The sequence below is a fragment of the Dendrobates tinctorius genome, unplaced genomic scaffold, assembly GCF_039654945.1.
Source record: "Dendrobates tinctorius isolate UK_male_01 unplaced genomic scaffold, ASM3965494v1 ptg000147l, whole genome shotgun sequence".
Taxonomy (NCBI): Eukaryota; Metazoa; Chordata; class Amphibia; order Anura; family Dendrobatidae; genus Dendrobates; species Dendrobates tinctorius.
In genome coordinates, this window is record NW_027361814.1 from 672,062 (window position 1) to 694,898 (window position 22,837).

General features: G+C 44.2%; 1 protein-coding gene across 1 annotated transcript in view; it reads left to right on the forward strand.

Annotated features, from left to right (window-relative positions):
* Positions 1-22,837, forward strand: part of DOCK1 (dedicator of cytokinesis 1) — a 495,500-nt gene that overhangs the window by 372,244 nt on the left and 100,419 nt on the right. Inside the window, exon 30 of the mRNA XM_073546335.1 lies at positions 17,239-17,317. Coding sequence (XP_073402436.1) covers positions 17,239-17,317 — 79 coding nt within the window. The remainder of the gene's footprint in view (positions 1-17,238; positions 17,318-22,837) is intronic.

The window sequence follows — 22,837 nt, forward strand, 5'->3', positions numbered from 1 at the left end:
GCATTATGCTGGATACACTCTCCCGCTTAGGTTGGTTGGTCAACAGGAAGAAATCATCTTTGGTCCCAGCTCGGAGGATTGCTTTTCTGGGAATGATCTTCGATACTTCCCAAGGGTTGGTAATTCTCCCTCGAAACATAGCCCTAGCGCTCCGGCAAGGAGTCCAGAAGCTCCAGCAGCCAGTCCCTCACACCATTCGGTTTGGGATGAGGATGCTAGGGAAGATAGTGGCAGCAATGGAAGCAATTCCGTTTGCCCAATTTCATCTTCGACCCCTACAGCACACTCTCTTGTCAGCATGGGACAAGAACCCGTTCACCCTTGATCAGCGGTGCCGGCTGACCTCTCAGGTCAGGCAATCACTAGTGGTGGACGACCAGATCCTCCCTTCTTCAGGGGTACCGTTTCCCACAGACCACTGGCTAGTGGTCACGACCGACGCCAGTCTCCTCGGCTGGGGAGCAGTTTTTCGCCACCACACGGCCCAGGGCCAGTGGTTGCAACAGGAAGCTCATCTCCCGATCAACTTGTTGGAAATATGAGCGATCTGGCAGGCGCTGCAGCATTTTCAGCACCTCCTAGCAGGACGGCCCATTCGGATACAGTCAGACAACGCCATGGTGGTGGCTTATGTAAATCATCAGGGGGGCACGCGCAGCAGGGCAACCATGCGCGAGATAGCACATATGCTTCATTGGGCCGAGAAGAACCAGTCGGTAATCTCGGCAGTCTACATCCCAGGCATAGAAATTTGGGCAGCGGACTTCCTCAGCCGACAAGAGGTCGTGGCTGGGGAATGGGCCCTGCACCCTGAGGTCTTCCAGCAAATTTGCCAACGGTGAGGAACACCGGATGTGGATCTGATGGCGTCCAGAATGGATGCCAAAGTGCCTGTGTTCGTCGCTCGGTCGCAAGACCCATGAGCGTTCGGGGTGGATGCATTGGTCCTACCATGGAACCAGTTTCGCCTTCCATACCTGTTTCACCCGTTGCCATTGCTTCCGAGGGTCATCAGGAAGATCAAAACAGAGGGGGTCCCAGCAATTCTGCTGGCACCAGACTGGCCTGGTCGGGCATGGTACGCAGATCTTGTGCGGCTGCACACCGACGTCTCATGGCGACTGCCAGACCGCCCAGATCTACTGCACCAGGGCCCGATATTCCACCCGAACTCGGGGGCCCTGTGTTTGACGACATGGCCATTGAATCTTGGATTCTAACTCAAGCAGGGTTTGAGCATGAGGTGGTCGCTACAATGGTTAGCGCCAGGAAACTGACCTCGGCAAAAATCTACCACCACACCTGGAAAGTTTTTTTCACGTGGTGCAGAGAGTGGGGTCGTTCGCCCCTGACATTCTCTATTCCCAACATCTTGGCGTTTCTTCAATCAGGCCTAGACTCAGGGCTGGCCCCGAGCTCCCTTAGGAGACAGATATCGGTGTTGTCCGTCCTTTTCCAGCGAAAGATTGCTACTAATATGCAGGTAAAGACTTTCATCCGGGGAGTCTCTCATTCAAGCCTGGGTAGAAGGATTCTCCAAGCAGCGGTGGAGCACCTTTAAACAAGAGGTGCATGTAGCTTGGATCGGTGAGTCAATCTTCCACCCAGGGACTGCTTTAGGATGTCCCACAGTACCTGTGTCCCCCAATGAGACGAAGGAGAAACATGGATTTTTGTGAGTACTCACCTTAAAATCCTTTTCTCCGAGACGCTCATTGGGGGGACACAGCACCCACCCTGTAAGCCAAGTTGGCTCTTGTTTATTTAATTAATGTGTATTTCTTTTGTGAATGTCAGGGTCGTTTTTCCTTGCCAGACATATTGTTTTCTGCATTAAGGCTGATTGTTATTGTTCTCCTACTGCTTTTGCACTAAACTGGTTTCCGCCCGCAATCAGGGCGAGGGTGTATACGGCGGGGGAGGAGCTTACCTTGTGTTGTTTGCCTAGTGTCAGCCTCCAGATGTACCTGTGTCCCCCAATGAGCGTCTCGGAGAAAAGGATTTTACAGTGAGTACTCACAAAAATCCATGTTTCAGAGAGAGCACTCGTACCTTTGATATTCTATGGGGCTGTGTGTAAGGAGGTGGAAGAGTTGCCCTCCTTTCACCTGAAAGGCACGTGTATTGTTTTTAATGTATTTAAATGCTTGATGTGTTTCGTGATATGTGTTATTAACGACAGTGTTGTGCTTTGCCTGACAGTAGGTAGAGTTAGGGTTAATGCTTTGGACTAGCCCAGAGTAGGAGGGGCTAAAGTGAAGGGAAAGAGGGAGGTTCCTGTCAGGAGATCAGATAAGGCCCAGCCTTCAGCAGAAGCAAACCTATGGTCTGTCCGACAAGCAGAGCCGAGTGACGTGGATGTCACTGTGGGAATGGATAGCCAGAGCCAGGAAAGCGGCAAGAGAAAGTGACAGAAGGGGCGAGTTGTTCTCCGGAGACGAGACCTGGGTCAGGAAACCTAGCAACCCAATACCAAGCTTGCAAGTCCAGAAGGTAATAGGATGGATCAAAGCACGGACGGAGTGTGAGATGGAGAGCGTACCCTGGGCAGTAGTTCCAAGGCGTCGGTCATTAGAGAAGCTGAGTAACGGTCATAGAGGCAACATAGCTCACCTAATCTGAAAAAGATGTGGAACCGCGGGTTGAAGTACAGGAATTTCACTGACAATAGTACTGTTGTTTGGGACAACGGAAGTTCCTGGGTGGTGGTATAGACAGAGGACTAGGTAAGGAACCTATATACAGTACCATCTGTATGCGGACGACACTCAGATCTACCTCTCTGCTGTCCAGAATCCCAGAATGTCTATCAGCCATATCCTCCTTTTTCACCTCTCGCTTCCTAAAACTCAATGTAGACAAAACTGAACTCATTATCTTTCCTCCATCTCGCGTATCTTCCCTACCAGATCTATCTATTATGGTAAACGGCATTACGCTCTCTCCCGCACCTGAAATCCGCTGCCTCGGAGTAACTCTCGGACTCTGCACTGTCCTTCAAACCACACATCCAAACTCTTGCCACCTCCTGTCGCCTCCAACTCAAAAATATTTCCAGAATCCGAACCCTTCCTCAGCCCTCAATCTACTAAAACTCTTGTACATGCCCTCATCATCTCCCGCCTTGACTACTGCAACACTCTCCTCAGTGGCCTCCCTACTAGCTCTCTTGCACCACTCCAGTCTGTCCTCAACTCTGCTGCCCGACTAATCCACCTCTCTCCTCACTACTCCCCTGTCTCTCCCCTCCGCAAATCCCTTCACTGGCTCCCAATTCACCAACGAATCCAGTTCAAACTACTAACACTGACCTACAAAGCCATTCACAACCTTTCCCCTCCCTATATCTCTGAACTAATCTCCCAATATCTTCCCTCATGTAATCTTCGATCCTCCCAAGACCTCCTTCTCTCCTCCACACTTATTCTTTCCTCACACAACCGCCTCCAAGATTTCTCCCGAATATCCCCTATCCTCTGGAATTCCATGCCTCAACACGTCCGATTATCCACCACCCTCGGATCCTTCAAACGGAACCTGAAAACCCATCTTTTCAGGAAAGCTTACAGCCTGCAATAACCATTCTGCCGCCTCACCACCGCCTGAGCTGCCGCCTCATCACCACCAGAGCTGCTGCACCCCCGACCTTCTGTCTCTTCCCCACTATCCTGTAGAACGTACGTAAGTCCGCAAGGACATGGTCCTCTCGCCTCTGTACCAGTCTGTCATCGTAAATTTGTTTACTGTCAACGATATCTATAACTTTGTATGTAACCCACTTCTCATGTACAGCACCATGGAATTAATGGCGCTATATAAATAATAATAATAATAATAAAGTAAGGAAGGTTACAGGAAAAGTGTAGGAAGATATTCCGTGTATTAAGAGAAATGTTCATGAACTTATACACCCCTTATCTGTTTTATATAATTTCCACCAAATTATTCAGTAAAAGACAGTTCCTTGAACTTATTGAACTTCCTAACACCTGGTCCTGGTCAGCCAAAGTCACCAGCAGCATAAAAAATTGATGCCACTCTGATCAACCTCTGAAAAATCGTACCGTTTTTCTCGGTTGTGGAGAAATTGATCGTGTGAACCTACCCTTTGCCTTGCAAAACCATAGTCATAACTGAGCACTCAGTTGAGTTAAGCAAAAAGATTTGCAGGACCCTGACCCAGTGGTCTAACATTTGCAGGACCCTGACCCAGTGGTCTCATCGTAGCATAGCCGTCAGACCAGACTCCTGAAAACCGCCTCCTACCTAGCTACATCCCTTGGTGCTTTTTTTTGTTAGAAGACCCCATGACATTGCATCGGGCCTACAAATCCAAAAAAGGTGCTGGGGATGTCTCATGGAGGACAAGGTTCGGAGGGTTCAGGTCTAGCGGCCAGGGACTTGCCCCTTGATTGATAAAACATAGGATTGGTACAGATCCGTTGTACAATCTATTATATAAAGCTCAAGTGTGTGTATGTATGTGTGTGTGTATGTCCAGGATTGGCATCTGCACTGTCGCAGCTACAGCCACAAAATTTGACACAGTCACACGTCTGGACCCCGAGAGCGTCCTAAGCTATGTTGTTAAGTGAAATTTTAACCCCGCGCGTTCCAATTCATCAAACAATTTTGCCCCTATCTACATAATGGGGGAAAAAGTGTGTGTGTATCAAGCCCCGCCCCTCATTATGATGTCATAATGGTTGCCATGGCGACGCTGATGTCATCATAGGTTGCAAGCCCTGCCTCTCACTATGATGTCATAATGGTTGACTATGGGATGGAGGATGTGTGATGGGTATATGGGCACTGGACTATGGGATGGAGGATATGTATGACGGGTATATGGGCACGGGACTATGGGATGGAGGATGTGTGATGGGTTTATGGGCACTGGACTATGGGATGGAGGATATGTATGATGGGTATATGGGCACGGGACTATGGGATGGCGGATATGTATGATGGGTATATGGGCACGGGACTGGGATGGAGGATATGTATGATGGGTATATGGGCATGGGACTATGAGATGAAGGATGCGTGATGGGTATATGGGCATGGGACTATGGGATGGTTGATGTGTGATGGGTATATGGGCATGGGACTATGGGATGGAGGATGTGTGATGGGTATATGGGCACTCGACTATGGGATGGAGGATATGTATGATGGGTATTTGGGCACGAGACTATGGGATCGTGGATATGTATGATGGGTATATGGGCACGAGACTATGGGATGGAGGATAATTATAATTTGCTATAACTAACCACAGTTAGTTACTATGCCCGGGCAGCGCCGGGCTCTTCAGCTAGTTTTTATATTTTTTTCTTTTCCCGCTTGATCATCAAAGGTTTCATCAGGCGACTTCTTGAATTTTTCTCTAGCTGATTTCTCCCTCCCTGTCTCCAGATTCCCGTTACTTTAGATACTCTCCGTCTGTGCCCTGTAACATCAGTACTATATGCACCACTTGAAGCCAGTAGGTCGACTAGAAAAATTGCAAGATGTTTAATGTAGTGGGTTGATGAATGTGCTTATGACATAAAACTCCTAAATGTCTGGAGGTGATGGTAGCATTGATGTCTATTTTCAGTACATCTCCTGAGCGAGAAAAGGGCAGAATATGTAAATAAAATATGAGCGGAACGTGTAAATGGTGAACATTGTGCGCTTCACAGTTATTTACAGGATATCTTGTCTTGTAATAGACCAGATAATAAAAGTAGTTTACGGAGAGGGAATCACTAATTCAGCTTTTCCCGCGGGGCCCGGATTGCCGGGCATTACAGCATGTCTCATTGGTCACAGACGGTATAAAATAGACTTGTCACTTTTTTTACAATGGAGTCGGCTAATTATAAGGTTGACCCAGTATTCAGCAGAGTCATTTACTTTACCATGAGCTAGAGACCTCTCGGTAGCGGGAGGCATGGGGTTCACTGTTGGAAGCCCTGCTTGATCGTAGTCAATCGTCTCTTGAAGTAGCTGCCTCGGTTTGGACGCAGAAATGATTAATTTTTAAGAAAATTACCAGATTGTCATTTAGAAATGGGCCGAATGCAGGCATTTGTGGGTGAACTATAATATGGGGCGCGCCATTAAAACTTATTTTGTGCAAGCTGCAGTTTCTTGCGCAGCTAGGTAGGCATGCCGTGCCACTGTGCAGGGAAAAAAAATCGCTTTTGTGCTAACAGTGTCTTCGGCATGCTCGTGTGCTAACCGAGTGTGCCGAGTGTCTTTGGCGTGCTCGAAAACTATGTTTGGGTCCCAGCGTCGCCTTGTCTCTGTTTGACAAACGCAACACATGCAGGGATTGCCTGTTTGTTAGGCAATCTGTGGATGTGCTGAACAACTGCGAGACATGCAGGCGCGGGGACTCAAACATATTTTTCGAGCACGCCGAAGACACTCAGCACACTCGGTTAGCACACGAGCATGCTCAGATAACACCTTATATGATAACACCACATTCGCTTATCACTAGTCAACAGCACTGCAGCCAAATCAATGAGCTCAGCGGCTCATACCGTCAGCGCGGGCTTAGCCACTGTGTTTAGTTAATGGCTGCGGTGCTGTCCTGTGATATTATCGCTGTAGACATCGGGAGCAGCAGCAGAAACGCAGCCCTGGACCTGGGTAGGAAGCGTAAAGCCAGTTTGTGTTTTTGTAACTAACTGAAGCCGGCAAAATATGTGAAGGGTGACTGACAACCCCTGTAGGAAATGTAATGTTTTCCATATTGGTTGTCACTCACCCTTTCCAAATAAGAAACTGATAAATGGACTCTTAACTACTTGTTCGGAGAACATCTGAAGACCACCGTTACTTTTGAGGGTTCGGTATGATTTTATCTTGTTTTTCCGTAAATATCTGTGTTTTGACCTTCACTGACCGCGTTAATGCACAGCCTTTATTTCTCCTCCGTTGAACGTCTTATTTTGATATCAAATATTCGCTTATCAAAGCAATGGAAAGTCGTCGGGTGTAATCTCGATAGGATTGATCGGCTGAAATAAAAGCCTTCATTATCTTTCCATCTAACTTAATTGGTGTGACATTATAGTAATGCCTTTTGTAACCTCATTTAAAATTCGCTATCAATCATGGCATTCTTAAACCTTCTGAAATTAGCCGAGGCTTCGTTGCGCGCGGGGTCTTCTGAACTGCATGACTGAAGATTTTATTATCTCCCACGGTCTGAAATTGCGCCGCAGTTTTGTCTTGATTTTTGTAATCTGAGAAAAAACAAGATTTTCTTCAGACTTTCTAATCACAGTACAATAATAAGCACCAGTGACTCTCACACACCACATCAGATTAACGCTCTGACAGGAGCTCTCCGCGGTGCGCGCTTTACTCCGGCAAGATCCAAACATCTCTGGGAAATGCAGATCCAGGCAGGCTGTGTTCTGTCCTGATTGTTTCTCTATACTCGTTGGACCACAGCATTATTTTTTACTATAATAAATAAGTCTGCTGAAATCACACACTGTGTGAGGGACCGAAATGCCCGTTCTAGGTAATGTCGACTAGATCTTGTAAACGCAAGCAATTTTACAATTTACTGCTTATTAAAATTTTCAGCCGTTCTAAAGATATAACTTTTTTCTTTTGTGTACAGCTCATTGCCTTGGAAACCGACCACCGCTGTTAGAGATTAGAATACTTAATTTCTTGATGACATATGACTTACAGTTATGTCATATGCCGTCTTCCTTTCGCTGAGCTCGCATTTTTGTCGGCAGATGATGGCTGATGTAATTGGCCATCATCTGCCTCTTAACACATTTGTCTGCGGCTGCTAACTTTTCAAACAATGCTGTTAATCTCTGACATTTAACGTGCGCAGGCAAGGGGACGTGGTGTTCTGTGCGTCCATCGGCTGGCCCTTGATGTGATCAAGATTGCCATATCAGCCCAGGTTCAGCTATTCCATTGCTGTATATAGCACAAGCGATCAGAGGATCGTAGATTCAAGTCCCCTAAGGGGACTAACAAATACAGTGAAAAGTTTAAATAAAAAAAAAAAATATATATATATTTCAAATACCCATCCTCTCCCCCCCTCCCAATTAAAAAAATTAGGAAATAATGCGCATATTTGATATTGCTGCCTTTGTAAAAGTCCAAACTATCAAAATATGAAATAGATGAATCTGATCGTTAAACAGCGTAACGAGAAAAAAAAATCAAAGCTCCAGAATTGTTGTTTTTTTGGGTGCCATAACAATATAAAAAAAGTAAGAAATGTCGATCAAAACATCATAAGCATGCAAATGGCCACATATAAATATAGCAAATATTGAGCCATAAAGCTTACACTCCAAAGAGTCGGGGAGTGCACATAATAGTGCAGAATACTATACCTTGCTGCACTTGTGAAAAAACGTACCGCCACAGGTAAAATAGCAGAAGCATAAACCAAAAAATAACCATTATCCTAGGTACAGCACAGTGTCATCAGCATGCAGTGCTAAATATGGATTCCACCCCAGGAAAATTATTCACAAGAAAAGGTCAAAAGTGCACCTGACAGGGAAACCTCACTTTCTTGGGACACTCGCTTGTAACTCAGATGTCTGCTCGCATCATACAACAACAAATCAACCCGAGCGAAGGCTCGTATCTCTGGAAAATTTGAAAATGGATGCACTCGTTCTTACTTTCGACTCTGCAAAAACTCTTACTGTTTCTCTTATTCATTCTCGTCTGGACTATTGTAACTCTGTACTAATCGGTCTCCCTCTTACCAAACCCTCTCCTCTCCAATCCATCCTGAATGCTGCAGCCAGGATCATATTCCTCACCAATCGCTATACCGATGCCTTTACCTTGTGCCAGTCCTTACACTGGTTACCCATCCACTCCAGAATCCAGTACAAACTTATTACCCTCACCCACAAAGCACTCCATGGCTCAGCACCACCCTACATCTCCTCCCTCGTCTCAGCCTACCACCCTACCCGTGCCCTCCGTTCTGCTAATGACCTGAGGTTAACATCTTCATTAATCAGAATCTCCCACTCCCGTTTCCAAGACTTTTCACGTGCCGCACCGGTGCTTTGGAATGCACTACCCAGGTCAATACGATTAATCCCTAATCCCCACAGTTTTAAGCGTTCCTTAAAAACGCATTTGTTCAAACTGGCCTATCGCTCAACGCACTAACCTAAATATCCCTGTGTGGCTCATTTCAAAATTTTTTACCATAACCAGGTTCCTCGCATCATGTTCTCACATGCTTTTTGCATTTAATAGTCCTCTGTGTCTGTACTGTTACATACAGTCATGGCCAAAAGTATTGACACCCCTGCAATTCTGTCAGATAATACTCAGTTTCTTCCCGAAAATGATTGCAAACACAAATTCTTTGGTATTATTCTCTTCATTTAATTTGTCTTAAATGAAAAAACACAAAAAGAATTGTCCTAAAGCCAAATTGGATATAATTCCACACCAAACTTAAAAAAGAGGGTGGACAAAAGTATTGGCACTGTTCGAAAAATCATGTGATGCTTCTCTAATTTGTGTAATTAACAGCACCTGTAACTTACCTGTGGCACTTAACAGGTGTTGGCAATAACTAAATCACACTTGCAGCCAGTTAACATGGATTAAAGTTGACTCAACCTCTGTCCTGTGTCCTTGTGTGTACCACATTGAGCATGGAGAAAAGAAAGAAGACCAAAGAACTGTCTGAGGACTTGAGAAACCAAATTGTGAGGAAGCATGAGCAATCTCAAAGCTACAAGTCCATCTCCAAAGACCTGAATGTTCCTGTGTCTACCGTGCGCAGTGTCATCAAGAAGTTTAGAGCCCATGGCACTGTGGCTAACCTCCCTAGATGTGGCCGGAAAAGAAAAATTGACAAGAGATTTCAACGCAAGATTGTGCGGATGTTGGATAAAGAACCTCCACTAACATCCAAACAAGTTCAAGCTGCCCTGCAGTCCGAGGGTACAACGGTGTCAACCCGTACTATCCGTCGGCATCTGAATGAAAAGGGACTGTATGGTAGGAGACCCAGGAAGACTCCACTTCTTACCCCGAGACATAAAAAAGCCAGGCTGGAGTTTGCCAAAACTTACCTGAAAAAGCCTAAAACATTTTGGAAGAATGTTCTCTGGTCAGATGAGACAAAAGTAGAGCTTTTAGGGCAAAAGCATCAACATAGAGTTTACAGGAGAAAAAAGAGGCTTTCAAAGAAAAGTACACGGTCCCTACAATCAAACATGGCGGAGGTTCCCTGATGTTTTGGGGTTGCTTTGCTGCCTCTGGCACTGGACTGCTTGACCGTGTGCATGGCATTATGAAGTCAGAAGACTACCAACAAATTTTGCAGCATAATGTAGGGCCCAGTGTGAGAAAGCTGGGTCTCCCTCAGAGGTCATGGGTCTTCCAGCAGGACAATAACCCAAAACACACTTCAAAAAGCACTAGAAAATGGTTTGAGAGGAAGCACTGGAGACTTCTAAGGTGGCCAGCAATGAGTCCAGACCTGAATCCCATAGAACACTCCAAAAACATACTGATAGGGAATTTAGATTGTGAGCCCCATCGGGGACAGTGATGAAAATGTGTGCAAACTGTGAAGCGCTGCGGAATATGTTAGCGCTATATAAAAATAAAGATTATTAGATTTATTAACACTTGTGGAGAGATCTAAAAATGGCAAATATCAGGGACCTGGAGTAGTTTGCCAAAGAAGAATGGTCTAAAATTCCAGCAGAGCATTGTAAGAAACTCATTGATGGTTACCGGAAGCGGTTGGTCGCAGTTATTTTGGATAAAGGTTGTGCAATCAAGTATTAGGCTGAGGGTGCCAATACTTTTGTCCGGCCCATTTTTGGAGTTTTGTGTGAAATGATCAATGTTTTGCTTTTTGCTTCATTCTATTTTGTGTTTTTTCATTTAAGACAAATTAAATGAAGATAATAATACCAAAGAATTTGTGTTTGCAATCATTTTCAGGAAGAAACTGAATATTATCTGACAGAATTGCAGGGGTGTCAATACTTTTGGCCATGACTGTATTTAGACTGTTAACTGGTTCATGCAGCAACAGGAACACCCGATTCTTACACTAGAGATGGCCCGAACAATAAAAGCAATTGTTACCACCCACCTTTCGTGTCTCCCCTTTTTCCTTGTAGATTGTAAGCTTGCGAGCAGGGCCCTCATTCCTCTTGGCATCTATTTTGATCTATCTGTTTATTGCTATGCTATGCTGTAGTGTCTATTGTGTGTAGAAGTCACCTCTATAATGTAAAGTGCTGCGGAATATGTTGGCGCTATGGAAATAAAAATTATTACTCGTTGGTCAAGGTATTAATTGAGGTTACAGGTGGTAACCACATTGCTGTACAGAGACTGCCTCTCTGTTACACAGACTTGTTTCAGATCCCGCCCCATAAGCTCTAAATGGGCACATGAGAAATGCATTTTTAAGATTTAAAAAGAAAGAAAAAAAAAAGTACGGTAAGTTGTAGGAACCATAAAGATAAGTTTGGGAGAGAGACGATATAGCACAGATGTGGCTGGAAACGCCATCTCCGTCCTGTTATTATCCGGGCTGGTTTTCAGTGACTGACAAGAGAAGGAACCTGCGAAGGGACAGATCAACAATAAAACAGACCTTTAATCTGGCACTTACCTCAATCACCGGATTCCCCGGCTCGTACACCGTTCATCCGAGCATCAGGGCTCCCACTGATTATGATTATGTGTTTGAGGAATGATTTGCTTTAAGCAGCGAGTGCGGGAAGATTGCTGAGTATTAATAGCTCACTAACTTAAACCCATATTTAACATTGGCTGTCATGATGGTTCTTGATCCGTGTGATAGTCCGCACCACAGATGTGTAAATGACGGAAATATGAGGCAAATGAAAGGTGCACATTAAGGAACAAATCTGAATACATCAGTAACAGATTATTAAACTGTCGGCACTAAGCGCCATGCTGTGCATTTATATTATAGGGGCTGTGATCACCCCCTGCCTAATTACTCACCTGTACTCAGCAGGGGGCACCTGAAGCTTTCCCAGGCTGCTGGCAGTCATTTTCCTGCAATACCCAAAGGCTGCAGACAGAAAATGTTTGGACGTATAAGTCTATAGCTGCAATTAAGAAGTTAAAGGGGTTATTCCCATCTCCAAGATCCTATCCCAATATGTGTAGGGACAATAATAATTATATTAGCAAATAACTCCAATTAGAAATATAGTATAGTACTTCTAATAAGCTATGTCGCTTACCCCATGTGCAGGGCATTGCTGTAGCTTAGGTATCCGTGGTTACGACAACTAGCAACAAACTGTCACTATATGAGTGGTCGTAACCATGGACACCTAAGCTACTGCAATGCCCCGCACATAGTAAATCAACAGAACTATTCTATATTTGTAATTGGAGGTATTTGCTAATATTATTATTTAATTTAAATATTGGAATGTGATCTTGGAGCAGGGAATATACACCCTTTATGTCAACCAGTTTCAGCAGAATTGGCCAAAAGTCTAATGTGAATGGCGCTATAGAAGTATCAGACATTTTGGATATCGACATGCCTAATTTTTTGTTCACACTGAAGATCAGTCGCTGCCTCATCTCTGGCTGTGACTTCTTCACTTACTTGCACAAAAGAGGTCCAGCGTTATGCTGGTAGACAGAAATAAAGAAGAACTTCAGCCAAAGCAATTGAAACAACTGTATGTGTGTTGCGTTATGGATGTGTCCTGACTCTCCCCAATGGTAGATGTCGGTAAGAAGAAGCATTGAGCTTGTTGGGCTTCATATCTGTGTTCTTATGGAATATAAGCGGTGTATACAGCAGATAATACAGGATCCACCATCCACAATAGACGATGTCACAGCTCGCCTCCTCCCTCTCCCTACACAGTCTGCATATATTCCCTCTATGCTGGAGCTACAGGTCGTTCGTCCTTGATGTAAAAAATGAAATGTACAGGCATATTCTATGGCTTGTTCACTTGTCTAATCATTTCCTAATCCTCAATACTTTTTAATTTAACAAAACTGGAACCACCTGACTCTGTTACAGCGTTATCCCGGCCGTGACCGCTCTGTCCAACTTACAGACCTATTAACCATTCCCGCGCTCTACGAGGAGGAAAGTCTTGGTTGGATACATATGCTGACTGAGTGCAATGTCTGCTCTGCCAGATCCGTCTTTACAGTTCTGGAAGTTACGGTTCTAATAATTTCACCTTGTTCCAGTAAAAAAAATATATATTGTGCAAAAAGATAGTACGCCACCACCACCCTACAGATATATGTTATACCCGTCATTATTGACTATGTGATCTGAAATGTTAAAGCATTATTCCCAACGGGTAATAGATGTAGCTGGGGGTGAGCATGGCACGGTTGCTCCATTCAAGACTCCAGAGCCCTAATCTCTGGATCAATAGGGCTCCTATTGATCGGACCCTCAGTGATCAGTAATTATCCCCTATGCGATGGATAGGGGATAAGTTATAATTTTGTGATATAGCCCTTCATTCCTTTATCTAGATTATTGTTTCTGTGTATACACTTTTTAATCTCATGTTCAACAATTTGATGTGTCCGAGTTATCCTACATTGGACTGTTCAAGCCCCCCGTGATCCGACGCCTGGACACAGTCACAATAAAGTTCTGTTATACAACAGTTGTGCTCAAAATTTACATACCCCGGCAGAATTTTTGCTTTCTTGCCCCTTTTTTTCAGAGTATGAATGATAACACCAAAACTTTTTCTCCACTCATGGTTAGTGGTTGGGTGAAGCCATTTATTGTCAGACTACTGTGTTTTCTCTTTTTAAATCATAATTACAATCCAAATGACCCTGATCAAAAGTTCACATACCCTGGTGATTTTGGCCTGATAACATGCACAGAAGTTGACACAAATGGGTTTGAATGGCTACAAAAGGTAACAGCCTCACCTGTTTGTGTGTAATCAGTGTGTGTGCATAAAAGCTGAGTGAATTTCTGGGATCCAGACAGACTCTTGCATCCTTCATCCAGCCACTGACGTTTCTGGATTGTGAGTCATAGGGAAAGCAAATAATTGTTGAGCATATATATTACACTTACATTGGACTGTACAAGACCCCCCCCGTGAGCCGATGCCTGGACACAGATGTAATAAAGTTCTATTATTTTGTATACATTGGACCGTACGAGCCCCAATGAGCCGACGCGTGGACACACCCACAAAAAAGTTCTGTTATACTATATACATTGGACTGTACGAGCCCCCCGAGAGCCGACGCCTGGACACAGCCACAATAAAGTTCTGTTATGCTACATACATTAGACTGTGCGAGCCCCCCGTGAGCCGACACGTGGACACACCCACAATAGAGTTCTGTTATACTCTATACATTGGACTGTACGAGCCTCCCGAGAGCCGATGCCTGGACCCAGCCACAATAAAGTTCTGTTATGCTACATAAATTGGACTGCATGAGCCCCCCATGAGCCGACGCCGGGACACGGATGTAATCAAGGTTTATAATTTTGTATACATAGGACTGTACGAGCCCCCATGAGTCGACGCCTGGACACTGCTGTAATAAAGTTTTGTTATACTGTATATATTGGATTGTATGAGCCCCCCAATTTGCTGATGCTTGGACATGGCCATAATAAAGTTCTGTTATACTATATACATTATGAGCCCCATGAGTCTACTCCTGGACACGGACGTTATATTATACTGTATATATTGGACTGTACGACCCCCCCATAAGCCAGCGCCTGGACACGGACGTAATAAAGTTCTATAATAGTGTATATATTGGACTGTACGACCCCCCCCATGAGCCAACGCCTGGACACGGACCTAATAAAGTTCTATGATACTGAATATATTGGACTGTACGACCCCCCCCCCCCCATGAGCCAATGCCTGGACACGGAAGTAATAAAGTTCTATTATAGTGTGTATATTGGACTGTACAGCCCCCTATGAGGCGACACTTGTATGCGACCATGACTCAAGTCTGTTGTCTCCAGTAACAGGACCGGTTGCGGGTGGGCCAGTGATGCTTGTCAGGACGAACATCTCTTGGTACAATTTATTTACTGTCCTCGGAAGTTTGTCACTGTACAGATAGACAATTGCCCTCGGGCCTGAGCAGCTTTGAAGGGTTTCAATACGTTTCTTTCCAAGCACTTAAGCATCTGTCAGTGATCGTTAGTCTGTTGTGTCCATCAGTGCTCCGGGGATTAGGAGAGGTATCCGGAGCAGACCTGCGGGGCAGCACGGATGTGATTCCATCAGTACAATCCTCAGTAACGTAAGATCTTGTTAGTACGGCGGCGGACGGCATCAGTGCAGCCTATTATGGTCCCCGGCACAACATGATGTGACAGGCCAATATTCCCAGATACTGCTGGAGCCTCCTGATTAATGGCGCTAATTAGGCTTTACTGAAATAATGAAGCTTGTTAAAATACAGATCAATACTTAGCAATCTGAATAGTAACTACAATTTCACATTTCGCTGTATAATGTGCAATGGGCCTGTCAATCTGGAAGAGTCGAATAAAAAAAAAAAAGAGGTCCAAGGACGGTCGTAATTTCCCGGCAGATTTAAAGGGCTATTACCGTATATATCAGCATATTCTTTGCTTAAAGAAATGTTGCATTAGTTTAAAATATACACTATATAATTAAAAGCAGAATTTTTTTTCTCCATAGAAAGCAGTGAAGTGCAAAAATGCTGCAAAAAATGCAAACACATATAATCTGCACCAGAAAAAGAAACAAAAAAGCAGTAAAACACAGCAAAAACTTATTTTTACATGCTGCTTCTTTACTGCCTGCAGGAAAAAAAGCAGCAAAAAAGCAAAGTTTGATCATAGCCTAACAGCGACTCTGCCACTAAGCGGTACACCCCTCCAACTAAATCGAGAACTGTATGAAAGGTGGTTTCATGATTGAGGAACCGCACACAAGACTAAGCGAGCCATAGACAATGCCAAGTGCCTGCTGGAAAGCATGTAAAGCATGTCATCACTGGGCTGGAAACGTCTTCACTGGGTTTAGCAGATGCCCAAATATCGATTCCTATAGAAATGCATAGAGGCTGCTGAAAGGTTTGGGGGAAAAGAGTAATAGTACGAGGGGGTCTTCTAAATATAGACATTTTGCACAGTTGCTTCCAACTTTGTGAGAGCAGTTTGGAGAAAACCGTTTCTTGTTCCAGCATGATTGTGCACGAATTGAGGTCCGTCAGGACACGGTAGGACGGGTTTGGTGCCGAGGAACTTGAATGGCTTCATAAAACCTCAAACTCAACTCCATTCAACACATTTTCTATCATTTGACTCAGACCTTCTGATCCAAAACCAGTGCCCAATACATATTTTTTTTTAACAGATGTCCATTATACAGGAGTAATGGTCAGGTGTCCAAATAAATATGTTTTGGCCATACAGCAGATACTTTTCCCAGCAATTCTTGATGGTTGATTTAAGACGTATACGGCCTTTACGACAGTCTTTCTAAAGCTGAATGATTGTCAGGATATGTTGAGTTTCAACATGGCAACTTTTAGGTTCCAAAAAAGGCGTACGTGTTCGTTTTCTTCCCTTTCCTTTAGTAAAATGAATCCATACAAGGTTGAGCCAAGTCCTGGGTGAGCTGTCCACTAAATGAGAATTTGCCGAACAGCTAGTCAAAATCTATGGATGACCTTAACTTCTCTTAAATTATGTCTGGGCTACTCCATGATGGGCCAATGGGGTAAATACCGAGGCTTTAGGTATTAACGTCACTCTAAGGTTGTGCTCTTGAGATGAGACACATTTAGTACCATGCCACCTTTATACCGAAGCCACGCATAATAGAAAATGTAATGACTTGCAGTCTTATATCTGCGATTTTTCGGTAATTAAGCCGGCTAATTGGCTCCTACCTTCACTATAGCAGTTATCTTTCCCATTATTTCATTCCTCAGACTGAAATAATTATCGCTATTGATTATATTCTTATTCTTCTTCACCTACGGTTACCGAGGCCGGAGAGAAGCGACTACACACAGTGCTGATATCATTACAATGAATGAGCGGCTCCGCTGCCACGACTGGTGCAGAAATCCTAATGAAGGCGACTTGTGTGAAAGGGGAATGACTGTAAGGCCAACCTATAGGCCCTTTTGTATTTCGCTTTGCTGTTTTCAGTAACCATGTCATTTTTTTATGTCTTGTCGCAGAGTTTTCTTACGGGCTATTAATCAGTATGCTGACATGCTGAACAAAAAGTTTTTGGATCAAGCAAACTTTGAACTTCAGGTAAGAGACTACTTTTTTTTTAATCTTAGACTATTTTTATGATAAACTAGTGTGATCAATGGTTTAGCACCGCGACAGTGGCCTGAACCAGCACAGACCTCAGAAAACAAGAAGAGAATGTGGCTGACTACAGAGGGCAACTTCTTGGAAACCCTGGAAATATTATTATTGTAAAGTGTAATTACAGAATTTTTTATTTCTACATAAGGGACATATTTAAAATGGGATCTTTTACAACTAAGTAGCCACCTAAAGGTGCCATGGGTCAAGAGCACTAGTAAACATACCTATTTCAGAGTTGAGTTGGGTGCCACCATTAAAGACGTTGTGCCAGATCTCTTTGTGGGGCCCAGAGAGTTAAGGGATTGTATAGGGACCTTTTCCTTTAAGAGATAAGCCATACCAGTATCTGATAAATGGTGTATTAGTCTTGGTTGGATTTTGCCTTCTGCACATCATACTATGGTCTCCATTTGGTTATTCTAATTTGCACAGATCTGTCCCGAAATGAGAAGTTTCTGTTTCTTCTCGTCTTCAAAAGTAAAGAATTCCATACTTGTGGCTCTCCGCAGCCTTATAACTTTGCTTAATGCCTTATCAAATCAAACATATGTGGAGGTTGCATCGCACAGAAATGCTGAGAACACAGCTTGGGTACAACAAGGAGGCGTCTGGCAACCAGATTTCCAACGAGCAGCAGCTTTTCCTTGCTCACTCCGTAAAGAGGAGAACACATTGCACTTCAGGGAGCTGTTTAATAGTAAACACCGTTCCCTTCTTTTGTGCTGATCTGAAAGAAAATAATCCAGTGAAGCCTAAAGATTTTGTCTTATATCTGCCAGATTTGTGCATTGTATGGTAACTCTTTACCTGCCAGCGGGGTTTTCCTAAAAAAGTTCATTGTAATTGAATGTTCCTTACCGCGCACCATGTCTTCTCAATCAAATGTATACGTGACTCCAAGAATGCCATAGAGATGTAAATTATTGCAAATGTGATCATTTAGATCATAGCGGTTATATGGCCCTGCCCAATCTAGATGTCAGAAAATGCCTAATCGCTTGTATATAAAAAAAACTGCACTGCCTCTGCTAGATAATACAGGATTTGCCTTATCATTAAATTACCATATCCACATCCTTATCCACATCCTTGTCTGCATGGCTCCACATCCATGTCCTGGTATGCATGGTCCACTCATCCCTATTTTGGTATGCATGGCTCCTCATCCCCATCCTTTTCTGCATGGCTCCTCATCCCCATCCTTGTCTGCATGGCTCCTTATCCCCATCCTTGTTTGCATTGCTCCACATCCATGTCCTGGTATGCATGGCTCCTCTTCCCTATCATTGTATGCATGCATGGCCCCCATGAGAAAAGCATAAAAAAAAATCCTACTTGCCTTCCCTGCGCACCCTCGCAGCATCATGTTCCGGTGCCAGCAGCTCATGCAGTTGAGCTATCACATGTCCCCACTCATTAAGGTAATGAATATTCACTTCACTCCATGCCTATTTATAAATAGCAAGCACCCGTGAACACCTGGCAGCTGCTGGAAGCCGGCGGCTGTGGCTGACAGTGTGGGCGCTATAAGAGAAATGAATATTCATTGCCAGTGCAGTGAATATTCATTTCTCTTTAGCAGCGGGCTCAGACTTTAGCCGCAACAGCCGGCTTCTGCCTCCTGTGACTCCGCCGCTCCTCCTCCCCCGTCGTCTTCTGGGACAGTGACTCTAATATAAGCCGAGAGGGGCGTTTTCCGCCTAAAAATGATGTGCGGAAAAACTCAGCTTATACTCAAGTATATACGGTATATGTTTTATAGAGGAAAGACTGGGTTGGTACAACACTTTTTTGGGAAAGCAATCTATCAATCCTCTTATGGGCATGTTAGTCACAGAAAGTTGAATAAAATAATACCTTGATATCTGCAATCCAGTGTCTTATTCCAGAGAGACACACATTTTCCCCAATATGTAAATAAGCTTTAAAGACCTCTGGGCGGGACAAAGATCTCCTGGAGAGTCTGCCTGCAGATCTTATTTAAAATTTACCAGTGTGAGGAATATAAATAACTAGCGGTCTGCTCTCCTGACCTCACTGGAGAGCTGTGTGTGATTACAAGTAACTCAGTACCGCAGAGCTGATCTTTGTCTCATAACTAGTGTTGAGCATTCCGATACCGCAAGTATCGGGTATCGGCCGATACTTGCTGTATCGGAATTCCGATACCGACTTCCGATATTTTTTCAATATCGGAATTCGGCATCGGAATCGGAAGTTCAAAGTTGATTGACAGACTGACGTCATCATGATGCGCGGTGTGTGCGCATCATGATGCGCCGTCATTTCGGGCCTTCCGGGGGTCTCTGCCGGCCTGCCGGGGGGCTGTGCCGGCCTGCCGGGGGGCTGTGTGGACTGCCCGGGGTCTGTACCGGCCTGCCGGGGGGCTGTGCCGGCCTGCCGGTGGTCTGTGCACCCTGTGGGGGTCTGTACCGGCCTGCCGGGGGTCTGTGCACCCTGTGGGGGTCTGTACCGGCCTGCCGGGGGGCTGTGCCGGCCTGCCGGTGGTCTGTGCACCCTGTGGGGGTCTGTACCGGCCTGCCGGGGGGCTGTGCCGGCCTGCCGGGGGGCTGTGCTGATGTCCGGGGGTCTGTGCAAGCATCGTCCGATGGGACTACAAGTCCCATCGGGCGATGCCTGCTGCCATGACAGTGATTGACACATTAGCCAATGATGGGACAGTAGTAGTCCCATCATCCGGCTAATGTGTTAAATGTTAAAAAAAAAAAAAAAAAAAAAAAAATACTACATACATGCTACATACATACTACATATATACTACATACATACTACTTACATGCTACATACATACTACATGCATGCTACATACATACTACATGCTACATACATACTACATGCATGCTACATACATGCTACATACATACTACATATATACTACATACATACTACATATATACTACATACATACATGCTACATACATACTGCATGCTAAATACATACTACATACATACTACATGCATGCTACATACATGCTACATGCATGCTACATGCATGCAACATGCAGGCTACATACATACCACATACATACTACATACATACTACATACTACATATATACTACATGCATGCTACATACATACTACATGCCACATACATACCACATACATACTACATACATACTACATGCTACATACATACTACATATATACTACATGCATGCTACATACATACTACATGCTACATACATACCACATACATACTACATACATGCTACATATATACTACATGCATGCTACATACATACTACATATATACTACATGCATGCTACATACATACTGCATGCTACATGCATGCTACATACATACTACATACATACTACATGCTACATACATACCACATATATACTACATACATACAATACATTCATACAATACATACATAGACATACAGTACATATAACATAGAGTAACATACTTACCAATACTTGTCACACACAGCAATGGCATAAAGTGAGACTAGGGACTTTTTTTTTTTTAAGTGGCGGAGGAATACAGTGCGGAAGGATACCTACCTTCCGTCATTGGATTCCTGCAGCCCGTAGAGAACGGCAGCAACAGCTGATGCTGCAGTTCTCTACCCAAGATCGTCGTGGGACACACTCGTGGACTGCTTCGGATCGTGGGTGAGTATTTTTGTGGTTTGTTATGTTAATATTTATTCCGGAAAAGACAATGGCTTCGGGGAACAATGTGACAAGTATTGGTAAGTATGTTACTCTATGTTATATGTACTGTATGTCTATGTATGTATTGTATGAATGTATTGTATGTATGTAGTATATATGTGGTATGTATGTAGCATGTAGTATGTATGTAGTATGTATGTAGCATGCATGTAGCATGCAGTATGTATGTAGCATGCAGTTAGTATATATGTAGTATGTATGTGGTATGTATGTAGCATGTAGTATGTATGTAGCATGCATGTAGTATGTATATGGTATGTATGTAGCATGTAGTATGTATGTAGCATGCATGTAGTATATATGTGTTATGTATGTGGTATGCATGTAGCATGCATGTAGCATGTATGTAGTATGTATGTAGTATATATGTAGTATGTATGTAGCATGCATGTAGTATATATGTAGTATGTATGTAGCATGTAGTATGTATGTAGCATGCATGTAGTATATATATGTAGTATGTAGCATGTAGTATGTATGTAGCATGCATGTAGTATATATGTGTTATGTATGTAGCATGTAGCATGCATGTAGCATGCATGTACTATGTATGTAGTATATATGTGGTATGTATGTAGCATGCAGTATGTATGTAGCATGCATGTAGTATACATGTAGTATGTATGTTGCATGTAGTATGAATGTAGCATGTATGTAGTATGAATGTAGCATGTATGTAGTATGCATGTTGTATGTATGTAGCATGTAATTTTTTTTTTTTTTTTTTTTACATTTAACACATTAGCCGGATGATGGGACTACTACTGTCCCATCATTGGCTAATGTGTCAATCACTGTCATGGTAGCAGGCATCGCCCGATGGGACTTGTAGTCCCATCGGACGATGCCTGCACAGACCCCCGGAGCCTGCACAGCCCCCCGGCAGGCCGGCACAGCCCCCCGGCAGGCCGGCACAGCCCCCCGGCAGGCCGGCACAGCCCCCCGGCAGGCCGGCACAGCCCCCCGGAGCCTGCACAGACCACCGGCAGGCCGGCACAGCCCCCCGGAGCCTGCACAGACCACCGGCAGGCCGGCACAGACCACCGGAGCCTGCACAGACCCCCTGGCTGGCCGGCACAGCCCCCCGAAAGGCCCGTACAGACCCCAGAGAGGCTGTACAAGGGCAGGAAAGGGTTTTTCTTATTCCGATACCGGAAGTCCCATAGACTTGAATGGGACTTCCGGTATCGGAATCGGCGATACCGATACTTTTTTTAAAGATCGGCCGATACCATCCGATACGATACTTTGAAGTATCGGACGGTATCGCTCAACTCTACTCATAACAAAGCTGTAGCTCTCCTCCGATCTGTCATCTCGACTTTGCTCCTCTCCTTCCACACTGGCTGCCGTGAGATGAAAGCTGAAGAAGTGTTAGTTGTAATCTGGCACAGTTCTACAGCAGAGCTGACCGTAATATGAGAGCCACAATTGCAGATGTTTGTAACAAGACAAAGTTCATTTCCAATGTTATGTGTTAGTTGTAATAAAACACAGCACTGCAATGAAATCAGGAGGGCAAGACTGTCAGTCATTACATGTCTCACACTGGTAACGCCTCCTTTCATTTAATATGAGCTCAGGAGAGAGATTCTCTGGGAGATCTATTTCCAGTGTATAGATCTTAACAGCTCATTTACATATGAATAAAAAAATGGATTACTCTGAATTAAGACTGAATCACAGATAAAAATGTAATTAATACAACTTTCTCTCACCGCCATGCCCATAGGTGGGTTGATCCTACTGA